At 40.8% G+C, this 16,552-nt stretch overlaps 1 protein-coding gene across 3 annotated transcripts in view; it reads left to right on the top strand.

Annotated features, from left to right (window-relative positions):
* gse1b (Gse1 coiled-coil protein b) overlaps window positions 1-16,552 on the top strand; it is a 272,652-nt gene that overhangs the window by 210,986 nt on the left and 45,114 nt on the right. For all 3 annotated transcript variants that reach the window (XM_084124100.1, XM_084124101.1, XM_084124102.1), the window contains exon 3: window positions 15,645-15,842. In XM_084124100.1, coding sequence (XP_083980226.1) covers window positions 15,645-15,842 — 198 coding nt within the window. The remainder of the gene's footprint in view (window positions 1-15,644; window positions 15,843-16,552) is intronic.

A 16,552-nucleotide genomic window follows, 5' to 3' on the forward strand; every position in this document is an offset into this window, starting at 1 on the left:
TCAAATCAGTTTTACAGGAAGTTATATTGTAACGTATATAGGCCTATTGCATATTGTAATGTGTATTACATTACATATAGTAATATATCCTTTCCTTTCCTATATATATACACTGTAATCATATAGGCCTACTTATCCACTGTTAAGTGTAGTTTTCTTCTCGCACTGTTGTTGATATTTCTCCTTGTGTATAAAGAGAATTTAATTCGAAACACTGCCACTTAATGTGGGGTGCGCCCGGCCCCTGAGAGCAGGTGCTCGTTACCCTTCCCCCTTCTCCTCACTATGCTGAAGTATTATCTCATGAATATCAATTTAGTCACGCTGACGTAGCCTAGTAGCATGCAGTCACGCACCCTACTTGATGTAGGAGGATTGGTTACGTCGCTTCCCTGAGGCGGGAAACTCCTCACGTAGGCCTTGCCCACATCAGACAGGAAGCACCTCCCCTCACCGGCTCCGCTCGGCTCGGCTCTCCGTCGACGAGTGTGTCAACAATGTACTGCCGAGCGCTGTGATACGATGGATAAGATCTACTTTCCATTTATAAGACGGAAATAGGATTTTACTTTCTTTACAGGTGAGTGGATTGTATATGTATGTATTTATTATAGAGCTTTAAAATAATGATAGTGTAAATAGTGGCTTTATATAGGGGAGAGAGAAGGAACCGTCGCAGTATAAAGAGAGTCAGCGCTCATCGAGAGCTTGCGTGTGTATTGTGTGCGCGCTGGCGCGCGTGTATGTATTGTTTAATGTGTGTGTGTGCGCGCGCGCGTGTGTGTGTTTGTTTTCGTTTTGCGTAAAAATAAACATTTTATCTTCCCAGTAGGGTCTGATTTGATTTATTATTTCTGAATATAAGCATATGTTAGAGCAGCGATTATTAGAGTCATAACCAGGGCTGTGACTCAAAACCTAGTCAGCTCCCTATCTAGACAGCAGCAGTTTAGGACGTCATGAGTCAGCGGCTGATGATGCTACTATGATGTCCCAAAATGCTGATTTTTAGATTGCGAGTTCATTGGGCTTTGAAACATAGCCATATATTCTGCTTGCTGTTCTTACAGTTATCATTAACAAACTGCTTATTAAGGCACATTACTCATTCATAACGTGGTGTCTAATGAAACAACTTTTTTTTTAAATGTTTTGTTTACTATCTATCTGTCTAAATGTGGCCTATAGGCTAACCAAAGGTCCATACATATTTATTGATGGATGGATGGATGGATGGATGGGATTTTGGCCCATGTGTCATGATCATATCCAGACTGAGAGATAAGTCATATAATAATGTACTGAATTCATGCAGGAAATGTGTGTTGGAGATGTGTGTAGTATAACAAAGTTTAGACACTCTTCCATGGTTATACACAGATAGCAACAGAGTCTGGGCCAAATCTGGCTTAGGCTACATTTGGCACTTCTGGCTTGATTCTGGCGTTTGTTTTTTCACAGTCTTGTGTCAAACAGCATTAGGCTAAGGTCTTGTGAGTCACAGCTGTTTTATTGAGTTCATTCATTTACATATTGTAACATAACATAACCTTCCTGAAAAGCATCCTGGTCGCTTTATCTGCTTTCTTTAGCGTTCTCCTACTGTCGTTTACATAAAGGGCTACCAGAATATTTTCAGCAGTACATAATTGGTAAACATGCTTATGCTTAACATGTTATTTGTTTGATTGTGGAAAACAGAGTCTCTTCTGATTTTATTTATTCCATCCTTCTAATGACTAATAAATATGCTGTTTTGTCGTAACGGTGACAGATTCGTCGGCAGTAAAAGGCAGCTGTGGATCTTGTAAAAGTAATTAAGCTCGCCGCTGTAATCTCTGGTGTTTACATTCAGGGCCTAAAGAAAAAGGCTGACCCAGTTTTGCATGTCCTCATCACGACCAAATCCTCGAAAAGACTTCCAGTAGAGCGGTCGCTAACACACCCCTTGCGTTTGCATGTGTTTCCATAGCCCTGTGCTGGAGGAGGCACGGCACATTTGCCTTCTCTGAACTCACATTTGACTATCTCCCAAAGCCGTGACCTTACTCTGATGGCAGTGGGAAAGGGCACAGAACAGCGTTTCGGAGCAGCTCTCTCAAAGAGATGTTTGCCAGAATTGCAGGCGGATTTGAAAATAATGAGGGTGTTTTCCTGCCAAGGGTTTTTTCTTCTTATGGACAACAGATTTTCTGAAAAAATTGGGTATTCTCTTCGGGTGCTCTCGTGGGGGTCCTCACGCTTGCCGATGGACGCTCTTGTTGAGAAGGATCAACAGGAAGTGGCAGAGCAGCTGTGTCAACATGTCGTATAGCACCTGTCTGCTTTGGGCCGTTGCAGAGGGCAAACCCCCGCTGAAAAGCTCACAGGCAGCCCCTGCTGCCCTCTCGAACCCTCGTCCCCTCCCTCTTACTCCTTCATTCATGCAGTGCTTAGCCTTTATCCTCATGGAACCAAACAAGCATTCTCACCCGTAGCCTGAGATCTTTGAGCACACTCCATGTCTGTGCACGTTGCGATTTGTCAATGGCTGATACAGTATCTAGAAAATGGGATCTCTAGCTATATAATGGCCATTCATTTTAGTAGTTGAGACATTCTCATATTGACCTTATTTTGTATCACGAAAGTAAGCTAATTTCTGTGAATTTCCAATAGGTAAACAAGTAGAAGAATGACAAAGTGCAGTATCTGGTAAAGTGCTATATACCAAAGTATTTATGATTACGATGAAAATAATATGATAACAAAAAACAGTTTGCAATATCAAGTAGCTTAACGGACTGTTTTTGTACAGCTCAAATAAGTGGAAATGGAAATAAGTGACACCAGAAGCCCCACACATTCAAGTTGTCTAGTCCTGCTCCTGTAGTCCAGCTTCCAGCCTTCTCCTACTTACCTGCCTAGTCATCCTGAAGACCTTGGCTGTGTTCGAAATCACCCCCATACCCTCATTCACTATCCCCTACATTACTCCACTAATATAGTCCACTTGAAGAAGTGGATGAAAACAAATGAACTCGGGCACTGAGTGCGCTAGAAGGGCGGCCGCTTTTACATAGCCTAGTTTGTGCTTGCTGTTTAATAATCATTTGAAACTTAGCAGCTAATGAAAAGATTTATCTTGAACTCTGTCATGGAAACTATTATGTATGAACCTTAATTAAACAATATAATAATCCATTAAAAAGGAATTTATTACGCTGTAGCCACATTGGACCAACGGTTTGGAAAGTGGATGGATGGATGATTCGAATCAATTGCGGGCACCATTTTCTGGTCAGACACGGGAATTCATTCGACACGCGACTCTTATGGTATTCTCTAGCTGTTGAACGTCGGTTACACACTTGTTATAGCGGTGCATTGTGGGATTGAATTAGTGCAGTCAATAACTTCCACTGTTGTTTCAGACACCACTACAAATGGCTGTCCCCTCAAATAGTGCCCTTTTAAGGGTATAGTGGTCGAATTCGGACACAGCCCTTGATTTTCTGGTCCAGTTTAATTGGGGTTGGAGCTAAACTGTGGTGGAAGGTTTTGCAGAGAAGAATTGAACAGCCCTGGTTTACACCCTGAAATTAAACATAATTCACACTATATTAACTCAAAATGTACAAAAAATGTTTGTATGCATATCATTATTTAACAACAATGTTAAAGAGCTTAAATATCATTTAGCATTATTGGATATAATGGTATGCGAGCAGATGAGCTTTTTTAATATTTCACACCTCTAGCCTTGCTGTCTTTTGTAAACCATGAGGCACTTTCAGTATACTTCTGACAGACTTCCTCTTTTCTTCTCTGTGTTTGCGTTTGATGTTCTGTGATGAGTCTCAACAGATCTCTACAGTAATCGCATGGATTTTATCAGATGCAAAGTGTTTTGCTTTCACTCATCCAACCGTTAAATGTCAGCTGTTATATGAACAGCGCACATGATAAGAAAACTAGAGGCATAACCATGTGCTTTCAGTAACACCTGCTTTCATATTCTCTAATGTCAATGAGTAAACAATACGAGAAGGAAGTTATTGTAACTGAAAGCTTTTTTATATGGTTATGTTTCTATTTTCACACTGTCCTCCAGTGTTTTCCCCTCATGTAGCCTTCACCTATATGTGATAGCGCCCTCTGGGGGCTGTATTTCACAACACTGAGCACACACTTATTTTCTTGTTTTGTGTGGCTGTACCAAACCACATAGTGTAAGTATTCTAGAAACCAGCTAAGTGAGCACTTCCTGTGTGCAAGCTGTAGCTACAAGGCAGTCACACAACAGACCACACACGCACAGAAGCAACCGTCAGTTACATATCGTTTAATCTTGTGACGACCTCAGCTCACAGAGAGAGTCTGCTCTGATTTGCCTATCCGCCCTAGTCAAACACAGCCCTGGCTCTACATATGCAAATGCTCAGGCATGCTGGGTAATGTGCAGGGCAGGCGGTGACGGGCGTCCCCGACTCACAGCTGTTATCTGATGTTATCTTTGACACCAGATCGGCCTCGACATGTTGCAGCATTCAGCGTCCGTGACCTGGAAACCAGACCTTTCAACTGTCAGCACCTTCGTATCAGACTCAGCAGCGTCTGTGCTGTGTAAAACATGCCAGAGAAATTGTGTTTTCAAGACGGAATTTGATACGGTGTAATGCAACGGTAAACAGGAGCTTATTGCTTTAAAGACAACATAATACGGCGTTTAACGGCTCAATTTGATAGAATATTAAGCTGGATATAATGTAGAGCGGGACTTGATTTTAAATTGTTTGGGTCACATGTGTCAGGCTGTGAAATTATTTGTTAATAATACTATTTCTTCACGTTTTACATCAGCAGAGAAGAAAAGTAATTTTAGAGGCAAAGTATTATGCCTGGATGAAAGATCACGAAAAACATATCTTAATGCTCGTCTCAACGTTCATGTATTTGTTCATAAAGGACTTTCCTACAATATCTATTTTTCAGTCAGAGGTGTCTCAGTGGAAACTGTAAAATTCTAGAAAAAAAATTGAATTCAAGCCAAGGATACTTCCTTTTTGAGGGATGGCACAAATAACTAACATCTAAAATGTTGCTACTGAAGTTTAAAACAGAGTTGTTGAAAGTATCCGCTTTCATATTTACAAGTCAGAAAACAAGTAACGACCGTGAAACTAGACGTGATATAGTTTTTAGGAAAGTTGAATGGCTAAATAAAATGCTCATTAAAATCATTGTGTTGTTCGGCATGACTGAGGCTTAATTTCATGCGCTCACCAAAATCATTGTGAGTGTTTGATATGGCATGAATAGGAAGAGATATTTTTTAGTTGTTTGATTGTGGCGTCTTTTGGTTGTCATGAGTTTTAGGGGGCTCTGAATGGAAAGCTCAGTGGATTTGAGCTATTGTGTGTGTGACATGAGCAATACAGCAGCGGTTTTGGCCCCAGACGTGAACGTTGAGAGCACAACAGCAGTGTGTGACAGTAGCTGCTGTAATCCCTCTGGTGGCGATAAGACATGGCTAAACAAACGCAGCGTGAGCAGCACTGAAGCCGGAGATAAGACACACACTTGTCCAGACCGTGCCTTATCGGCCCGCAGTTCATACGGCATAGTGCTCTCACTCTGTGTTTGTTGTCCAGGTCTACGGCCGTCTTGTCTTGGTGTGTAAGTGTGTTGGAGGGCTCGAGCGTCGTGCAGGCAGGGTGAAACAGTGGGGCAGTTTGGAGAAGTTTAACGTCACCATATCACTTACAGCTCAGTCCCAGTAATGCCCACACTGGTCTACTGTCCTCAGCTGACAGGAAACCCTTAGGGGCAGCACAGTGGTGGCCCAAAATCCTCTACACCCACACAATACACAAAAAGGCAGCATTCTTCACTCCCCACTGTGTTCACACACTGTTGTTCTGCTATTGCTGTCTTCAATAGGCTGTGTGCATGAGACACACACACACACACACACACACACACACACACACACACACACACACACACACACACACACACACACACACAGGAGAAAGGCTTCATTATGAACCACCTGGAAGTGCCACAGCCAGCTGCCAGATCAGCTGAATGTCATATGGTGTGTGTGTGTGTGTTTAAAGCAGCACGGCTGAAGTAGCTCATATATTTCTCCCTCTCTCCAGCAGTATCAGTCACATATCTGGTGATTCCAAAAAGCACGAGTGACCTTTCTGAATTGTCACATTACCAATAATTCAATTCAACTCTCATTCTCTTTATCATAATGTCTCTCCTATCACAGGTATCATTTGATAACTGGACAAGCTAGCACAGGAGAACTAGGATATTTTACAATTTCTGCAAGCAATGTACTCATAACAAAGTGCATACAACAATGTAGTACCATGCGCATGTTATTGTAGTCCAAAGTCTTTGTATAATATGCTCTGTCCACAATCCACAAAGAGGTCCCAGGCCTGAAAAAGAGACCCCTGCACTAGCAGGTCTTTCCTCTGTTTGTAAAAGGTGAATGTGGTGAAATTATCATGTGTGAGTCAGTATATGAGCAGCCCACAGCTATGTGCGTGTAATAAAGATGAGTCTGTGTGCAGTTGCAGATAGGGCTCTGTGGAAGGGGAGTGTTGTGTTGATTTTGTGAAGACTGCTGTTTCACTTTTGAGCGAGTGTTTGTCTGGTTCTGTGTGCCCTCTCATCTATTCAGACTGCAGTGATAAAACCAGTAATTCAGGGTCAAGCATGTGTTTGTATTTCTGTTTGTATATCCTACACACTCTCCCCGAAGGCCATGTTAGTCTGAGTCACGCACACACACACACATGGGTAATTCCAGATGAATGACAGTAGATAGCTCCGTCCTGCAGATCTGGACTGCTTTAATGAGCTGATAGGCAAATCCGTTGCTGGTTAAAGATTAAATGCTCTCCAGGGCAGCACACCTCTTATCTCAGCAGTGGGCCGCAGCATAGCGGAGCCACCGGGATTATTGCCTCTGTGTGTGTTTACGCATGGTCAGGTCAGAAGTGGGCTGCTCACTCAGCCCTTGTGTGCTTTGTTATGCTGTGGCCTGTGATTGTGTCTAAAAGGACACAAGGGTCTACAGAGTTTTACAGTAAACAGCTGATCAGCACATGAGCATAGATTAGTAAACACTAACATAAGAAAAAATCATAGTATACACTTTTATGATTCAGTAGAGTTGGGAACATCGGGAACATCGAGAACATTCAAAAGCTGGCTTGATGCAGTGCTTTTATTGCATTTGCTGTAAATTTCCACTATCTGGTGATGAACAGTGAATGAGATGTAGCCTACAATATAAACTACAGGGGTCCACCGATCATGATTTTTGCAACCGATACCGACTACCGATTTCTTGTCATCATTATCATCCAATCTTTCAAGCTTTAAGTGATATGTAAGCTCTCTATTCCTTACAACCCTGAAGGCAATTTTAATGATTTCACATCTAAGTGGCATACTTGATGGAAGCTTATGGTTAGCAATATTCTTTTTCAAATGTAATATGCAAAATGACAATGCATTTCTGTATTTAAATGTACATTTTCCATACCATATGTGCAACATTTGGAGCAAAATGATAATTGAAATTCAATAATATAATTTACATTTGCTATTTCCTACACTAGTTTTAACATGATTTAAACATATATTTTAACCGTTTTATAAGTTGCAAAATGAAAATGAAAATGCATTAGCCTACATAAATTATTAGATATGTTTTACATGTTGAAGCTAAAATTGTAGCAAAATGATCATTTACAGTGAGGAAAATAAGTATTTGAACACCCTGCTATTTTGCAAGTTCTCCCACTTAGAAATCATGGAGGGGTCTGAAATTGTCATCGTAGGTGCATGTCCACTGTGAGAGACATAATCTAAAAAAAAATAATCCAGAAATCACAATATATGATTTTTTAACTATTTATTTGTATGATACAGCTGCAAATAAGTATTTGAACACCTGTCTATCAGCTAGAATTCTGACCCTCAAAGACCTGTTAGTCTGCCTTTAAAATGTCCACCTCCACTCCATTTATTATCCTAAATTAGATGCACCTGTTTGAGGTCGTTAGCTGCATAAAGACACCTGTCCACCCCATACAATCAGTAAGAATCCAACTACTAACATGGCCAAGACCAAAGAGCTGTCCAAAGACACTAGAGACAAAATTGTACACCTCCACAAGGCTGGAAAAGGCTACGGGGAAATTGCCAAGCAGCTTGGTGAAAAAAGGTCCACTGTTGGAGCAATCATTAGAAAATGGAAGAAGCTAAACATGACTGTCAATCTCCCTCGGACTGGGGCTCCATGCAAGATCTCACCTCGTGGGGTCTCAATGATCCTAAGAAAGGTGAGAAATCAGCCCAGAACTACACGGGAGGAGCTGGTCAATGACCTGAAAAGAGCTGGGACCACCGTTTCCAAGGTTACTGTTGGTAATACACTAAGACGTCATGGTTTGAAATCATGCATGGCACGGAAGGTTCCCCTGCTTAAACCAGCACATGTCAAGGCCCGTCTTAAGTTTGCCAATGACCATTTGGATGATCCAGAGGAGTCATGGGAGAAAGTCATGTGGTCAGATGAGACCAAAATAGAACTTTTTGGTCATAATTCCACTAAACGTGTTTGGAGGAAGAAGAATGATGAGTACCATCCCAAGAACACCATCCCTACTGTGAAGCATTGGGGTGGTAGCATCATGCTTTGGGGGTGTTTTTCTGCACATGGTACAGGGCGACTGCACTGTATTAAGGAGAGGATGACCGGGGCCATGTATTGCGAGATTTTGGGGAACAACCTCCTTCCCTCAGTTAGAGCATTGAAGATGGGTCGAGGCTGGGTCTTCCAACATGACAATGACCCGAAGCACACAGCCAGGATAACCAAGGAGTGGCTCTGTAAGAAGCATATCAAGGTTCTGGCGTGGCCTAGCCAGTCTCCAGACCTAAACCCAATAGAGAATCTTTGGAGGGAGCTCAAACTCCGTGTTTCTCAGCGACAGCCCAGAAACCTGACTGATCTAGAGAAGATCTGTGTGGAGGAGTGGGCCAAAATCCCTCCTGCAGTGTGTGCAAACCTGGTGAAAAACTACAGGAAACGTTTGACCTCTGTAATTGCAAACAAAGGCTACTGTACCAAATATTAACATTAATTTTCTCAGGTGTTCAAATACTTATTTGCAGCTGTATCATACAAATAAATAGTTAAAAAATCATACATTGTGATTTCTGGATTTTTTTTTTTAGATTATGTCTCTCACAGTGGACATGCACCTACGATGACAATTTCAGACCCCTCCATGATTTCTAAGTGGGAGAACTTGCAAAATAGCAGGGTGTTCAAATACTTATTTTCCTCATTGTATATGTTATTTTTCTTAATTGCATTTACACTCACAGTTAAGACACTTGCGATTGCATTTTCGTTAAATGTCCCACAATGAATATAGCAAAATTCTATGTGGAATTGAAAATGCAATCCGAGCCAGTCACGTCCCCGCCCTGTCAATCATTGCATCAAGGCGGGGCCAGGTGTTGGAAACATGGCGGCGGCAGAGCTATTAAGAGTGAGGCTTTACTGGCAGATGAAGTGGAGCAAGAACAGAGAAATGTCAGTGTTCCTGAAGATTATGCGCATCCGTCAGTGATATAACCAGTACGTTGTTAGAACCATAGATATTTATGTTTAGAAAGTCTCGCAGAGAACGCGCCTGGTGCTCGTGCACGTGAGTGAGCTGTGCTTTACAACAGGTTACTTTACTCATAGAAATGATCTCAGACAAGCTGTCCGAGATTATTGCTTGCTCTGTCAGTATGGTTGTATTTCTTTCTTCTCTTTTTACCATTCTTATTGTTGTTTATGCATCAATTATATTAATAAAAACGATGTGTAGTCCAACTGGATGCAAATGAGTGTTATTAATAATAATAATAATAATAATAATTTCTAGGCTATTCCCAAAAATAACTCTGATGTTTAACCCCCTTTCACACCCTAGATATTTTTTATTTATGAACATTTTATTTAAAATTTTACAGCTACTAATGTTTTTAAACATTGTATAAAACAACATCCCAAAGATGCTCCATTGGATTGAGATCTGGTGACCGTGGAGGTCAGTTGAGTTTAATGAACTCGCTGTCCTGTTTGAGATGATTTGAGCTTTGTGACATGTGCGTTATCCTGCTGGAAGTAGCCATCAGAAGATGGTACACTGTGGTCATAAAGGGATGGACATGGTCTGCAACAATACTCAGGTAGGCTTGTAGTGTTTAATCGATGCTCAGTTGGTACTTGTACCCCAGAAAGAAACCCCCAGAAAGAAAACCCCCAGAAAAAAGTGATGCAATGTATTGATTATTTTGTTATTATTCATACTTGACATAATGACTATTATGACAGGTCATAAAATTATGTCTGGGCTTGTTCACCATCATGTCAACTGCATCTGGGCCAAATTTTGTGCTGACATCTTGCAGCAATCAAAAGTTATAGCATTTGGAACCATGATAGCCTTTTTATCAGAAGTCCAAAAACCTCTCCAAACAAGTGATCTGAGTTTTACTGAACATAAGACGTACTTGCATGTGTAAACTAGCGGTGGGGATCTTTAGGGAAATCATGATCCGATCCTGGGAGTCACAATCCAATTCCAAAACAATTCTTGATCTACTTTTTACCCACTTGAATATCTTAAACTCATTTTATTATATTTAATGAATTGTTCCGAATATAAGACGACCCTGAATATAAGACGACCTCCCCTTTTCAAGATGTATCTTTTAGGAAGAAGGCTTTTTGAAAACCAAATCTTGTCTTTTAAAGAAAATACTTTTTGTGTGTGTGTGTGTGTGTGTTTGTGTGTGCGAGGAATTGTGAGCAAACGGAATACAGGTGTTTCTAAAGCATACGCAGCATCATCTTGCATCTGCGGTTAACAACTAGGCTCATTCTCAGAATTGATCCAGAATCGTTGGAGAGAGAATTGATGCATCGATTTTTTTTCACCCCTAGTGTAAATACCTAAATCTATAAAAATATTTATAATTACATAGAATAAAAGTAATAAGGTCCTGGTTGATGTGTGATTATCTTCCAGCACTGTTTCAGCTGTGCGCTATGGTGCACGGTAAATCAAAACCCGTCAATCTCAGCGATCAGTCTAATCCAAGCACGCTCCAGATGTATAACAGTGTCCGATTGATCTCTACATCTCTATGTCCCTACCCACCATACCTGTGGTCCCGTTTTAATTTGTTGGATTTTTTATTTCAAATGACGTTGGAAAACTGCATCATGATCGCGACATGGTCAGATGCCGCAAGTCCTATAGAGCTTTAGCCAAGCAGCATGTCATGTCACTCAGTGAGGATTTTCTACGTATCATGTTGTGTGTGAACTCGTTTGAATCAAGACAACCTGCTCTAAATAAAGATTTGTGATTTACTGCGGGTTACTAATGTGTTATACTAATTTATTACATGGCTTGGTTGAATTCTAATGTAGAATACGGTCTGTTATTTCTTGATAACAGACCGCTGCTAAGTATAACACACCGTTGCCATGCAAAGCAGAGCATTGCGTCGGGGTCCTGATCAGCCTGTCGGGGTTGTATTCGCTATAACAACCGCCTCGCTCTACATTATCCCTTACATATACTATACTAATGTGTCATACTAATGAGTTATAAAGAATAGTGTGCCACAAAAGTAATCTGTATACTGTTTAGAAGCGCGTCCTGGCCACTTTTAATAGTTTTTTTGCCATGAAATTGCGATCGGTTCGTGAGATCGGCCACTTGCGGATAGCTATCCGATCGTGAAAAGACCAGGTGTAAATGCCCTCCGAAATGCATTCGAGGCGGATTTAAATCCGATCGCTCAAACCACATCAGGAGGTGGTCTGGGCTGCATTCCAGACGAAACTGGACAAGTGTAATTGCATCTGGTTGTTGACACCTCTCAACAATGCTAAAAAATAAACGTGTGACAGCGTGTTATAGGCTATATGTCATGTTATAGCCAGATATGACGGCGCTACTGCAGCACGCATCACCGCAGCTGAGCATCTATTCATCAAGCCATGTGCAAACTATCGCAAATGAAAGTAAGTAGCAGACGCGACGCACACACAATCATCTTCATTAAAAGTAAAGAAACAAAATGATTTTACCAGTGCTGTTGCCACTCTGTCCTATTGCGGTCTTTGATTTTATTATATTAGCTGATGATCAATAAAATGCAGCTCATCTGTTGCTTTCGGTGACGTGAACTCCTTTAAATCTGCATATAGCGCGGGAATTGAAGATCGGATTTATATCTGTTTTAATTTTGTCAGAAGTGTGTATAAAGTGTGTTGAAAGCTCAAAACAAGAAGTAACCAGAATAAAAATGAAGGTTTAGGGACTGTCAGCATTAAAGTCACCATGAAAATGGAAGTTGCAATAGTCTTTTTCTTCCCTTTTGCAACATATATCTGAGTGTAACAGCCTCTCAGACAAGAAAGAAAGATAGACAGGACTCGATTTTGTCCATCGGGAATTGATGATTGGATCATTGTCGTTTGCTATTGCTGCAAAGTTACAGGTAGAAGAGAAGATATGTTGTTGCTGAAGGGTACGTTTTTTTAAAATTAAAGATTAAGAGAGCACATGATTAAAAAAAAGAAAAAAGAAAAAAAGATTTGCATGGATAAATCATTTATAAAAAATACTGCAATATTCTATAAAAAGAAAAGTGCCTCTTTTGATTTCATGATAACTTTAAAGGTTGATGTTTTGTAATATCGCATGTATAGGGCCATATGATTTCTGCAATGCATAGACAGAATCCAGTCATACAAATGGAATTTACAGTTTAACTGGTATAAGTCAGCAGCTTCATCTCCAGAGCTCACTTCACAAGCATTTCACCATTTTATTTGATAAAATCTTGTCATATCATTTTGCATGCAAAACTCTTCAGAGCAAGGGCTCAGCAATAAGAACTGCCCTAATGCAACTGTCACTAGTCATTGTTTTATGCCTTCATTTCATTTATATCATGAATCCAAAATTAAATCAGACAACACAGAATTTTTTTTTAAAACATGACGTCTCATATGGCCTTATTGTAAAAAAAAAAAAGTAATAAATTATTAAATTGTTAATTTTTTTTCTTTTTTTCCCCAGTTGATTAGGTGTGTGTGTGTGTGTGTGTGTGTGTGTGTGTGCATGTGTGTGTGTGTGCATGTGTGCGTCGGAGAATGTTGTTAAGTTGAGATGAGTCTCTCTTTCACATTCTGTCTTTATCTCTCTGTGAGAAAGCTGTGAGCATCGACAGGATGAAAGAGAACTGAGTCATTGTGGCCTGGGTGATGATGACTTCTATTCCTCTGTTTAACCCTTCACTTCCTGTTTTAATGTTTGCAGGTTGAAAGTAAAGAATTTTTACAATTTAAATGAATCCGTTATATTCCTGCATCTCTGGGTTTATCGTGGCTGATCATGAAGGTCTAATCACACAAATCACCAGTGAAAATTATGGTTAGGTAGGTCAACCGACCTGAATAAAAGTGTATCATGCTCTAGTTCTAGGTAGCTACTAGCTACAGTGTGTGTGTGTGTGTGTGTGTGTGTGTGTGTGTGTGTGTGTGTGTGTGTGTGTGTGTGTGTATAGAATATATTTTTACCATGGCATTGTTGATTCTGAACATTGCTTGATTCTGGTTTGTTGACACACTTTTCAAAGGATATTGATTGTATGTGCACAGCTATGAATTGGTTTCAGGTTTGAGGTTGTGCTATAATTTTTTTCAGAATTGTTACGAAGTTTCAGATGAACATAAGTAGGTAATGCAGCTTGGTCTATTTCCAAACAAGATTCTTATTCAGTTGCACAAGGTGCTTATACGTTAGAGCTTCCTAGGGACAACTTAGTGATAACTATGATATTTTATGGGTTAGTGATTTTTTTTTTCTTCTTCTTCCTATATGACACAAATTTTCAAAACCAGTGTGAAGAGGTCCAAGCATTTTATTTATTTATTTTTAGATGAAAAGGCTTGCTGCGATTAAAAAGTCTTGCTCATTATGAACTGTCCATTAGTGCTTGTTCTACTCTGCTTTGCAGTTTATGTAGGAGGTGGAGCACAGATGTGCCTTTTGAGAGAACGAGACGCAGGGGGAAGGAGATTGTTGCAATAGAAGAGCACGTCTGAACATGCCACCACCTCTGGATCAGGATTTTCCTCAACACACACAGACAGAGACAGACAGACAGAGAGAGAGAGAGAGAGAGAGAGACATGGGGCCACCTCTGTCTCTCTTTCTCTTTTATCTCAGAAGGGCAGATGAATTATGGGTGGAGAGGAAGGTCATGTGACATTGCAGCAGCTGCTACACTGAACATTTGACTTGACGAAAAGGGATTGTGTGTATTGCTTTGTTAGATAAGCTCCGAACAGTCTTTGAAGAGCGACAGTTTGTGAACTGTACAAAGAAGTAAACTTGAGACAGACTGGCTATGTGCTTGTGTGTGTGTGATGTTAATGTAAAGGTGTTGTGATTGTTCTCAGCGCTTGTGTGTTTGTGACTCCCTCCCATTATGCATCAGTGAGCTGGAATGTGAACACAGTAGCGCTTTACATCTGCGTTGTGTGTGATGGATCAGTGTTTCAGTGCTGCTGCTGCTGCTGTTGTTTTTCATTATTAATTGCTCTGAGCGGTTCGTGTAAAGTGCAGTGGGTGAACAGGTCTTCAGAGAGCTCTTCTGTCTGTCTGTCTGTCTGTCTGTCTCTCGTTTTACTGTAATGGGGGTGGATTTGTGATTGGCTCTAAGAATCAGCCCATGTTTCCACTGTCATGAAAGGAAAGCAATTTTTTGTTTTACTCTAATTTTATAATATCTACAGCTGATACTGGCATTTCTTTGATTTCTTGTGTGTGTGTGTGTGTGTGTGTGTGTGTGGTGGGGGTGGGGGGGGTGGGGGGTTGTAGATAGAAGAACTGCTCATTCTCTCTGAATGTACGCAGAAGATTTGAGTAAATTGCAGAATTTTGCATTCATTGTGCAGCCTTACTTTTGATTCATTTTAAGCTAAATATTTCAGATTTAATTTTACAGTTAATTCCTGTAAAATACATCTGATCGCAGTCAGGCGACACGATACCAGCCTAATTATTCCGGGCTTTCATGATGCCTGGCCAGAACAGGGCCTGCTTGGGCACAGGTACGTCAGTGAGAAAGGTCTGTTTGCCACATGCTCGATCTGATAATAATAAACTAGAGATAGTAACCTTAATTCTTCCAGGCCCATTGTTCCTCTATTCTTAGTCTGGATCTTTTTTTATATTTTTTATTCTGTGATTCTTTGTTTAATCAGTGTAAATGAGGTATAGCATTTTTAATCTGTTGGTGTTTTTGCATTTTGCTACAGACTCTGAGAATGTGTGTGAATCCTCACAGACAAACCGCCTGTGACCTTGGGCATAACCTTTGACCTCTTCTCCTTCACCTCTGTCCTGCAGCTGTTGAGGACAGACAGTGTTTTTTTGTGTCAGGCTGTTAACGTCCTCCATGAGTCAACCTGTCAGTGTGAGGTCCATGTATTTCCTGTTTATTGCTCCTAATATCTCACTCCACTTCTCTATCTCTCTCAGGCATGAGCCATGAGCCAAAGTCACCATCGTTAGGCATGATTTCCACTGCGACCCGCACCACGGCGACCGTCAGTCCCCTCACCCCGTCTCCCCTCAACGGTTCTATTGTGCCCAATGGCAGTCCTGCATCTCAATCCGCCCACTCGGGATTCGCCGCTGCCCTCCGCAAGCTGGCTAAGCAGGCCGAGGAACCCCGAGGTAAGCCGCGCCCCCCTGACTTTTGATCCTTGACCTATGTGTCAGTGCTCTAAGGACTCAGATGCTCTCTGGGTACCGTCTTTTTATTGCTATGATAATTACCCTTTAGTGGAATTCAAACTGAAATAAATCAAGTTTGCTTCTCCTACAAGTCATGGTCATGGGTTTTTCCTGGGTCAAAAATGGTCTTCGCTGGTGGCGGACGAACACGGCCATCCACACACACACTGCAAAGTACTCTACCCTAGGGGTGTGTGATATATATTATCTACGATAATATTGTAATTGTTGTTTTAACGATGTCCCTCACTTTGCAAAACCAAACAAAAACACGCCTAGAGAGTGCATACACTGCGTGATGTAGCCATTTAGGGTTTAGGTTAGACTACTGCACGTGCGCATTTAGAGTGCACGCTCTTACTGTGCGATATACTCTATTAAAATACAGTAAAAATACCCCTGCATGAGTATTTGTCTTTTAGCCTATATTTATTTTATATGGTATAGTTTAGCAATCACGCAAAGAGTGTCATTCTTTTTCCGAACATTAGCACAATTGCAAATGCAATATTTATTTTATACAACAGTTTAATAAACAAATGAGGGACTTACATTTTAGACACTATTGCCTGTTTTGCTCTATTTTGCTGGCGAAAATAGTTCCAAACAAAGCCGTAGCAGGTGCTTTGTTACTGAATGAATCAGTCCAT

This window comes from Abramis brama (assembly GCF_963993115.1).
Source record: "Abramis brama genome assembly, chromosome: 9".
NCBI classification, from domain to species: Eukaryota; Metazoa; Chordata; class Actinopteri; order Cypriniformes; family Leuciscidae; genus Abramis; species Abramis brama.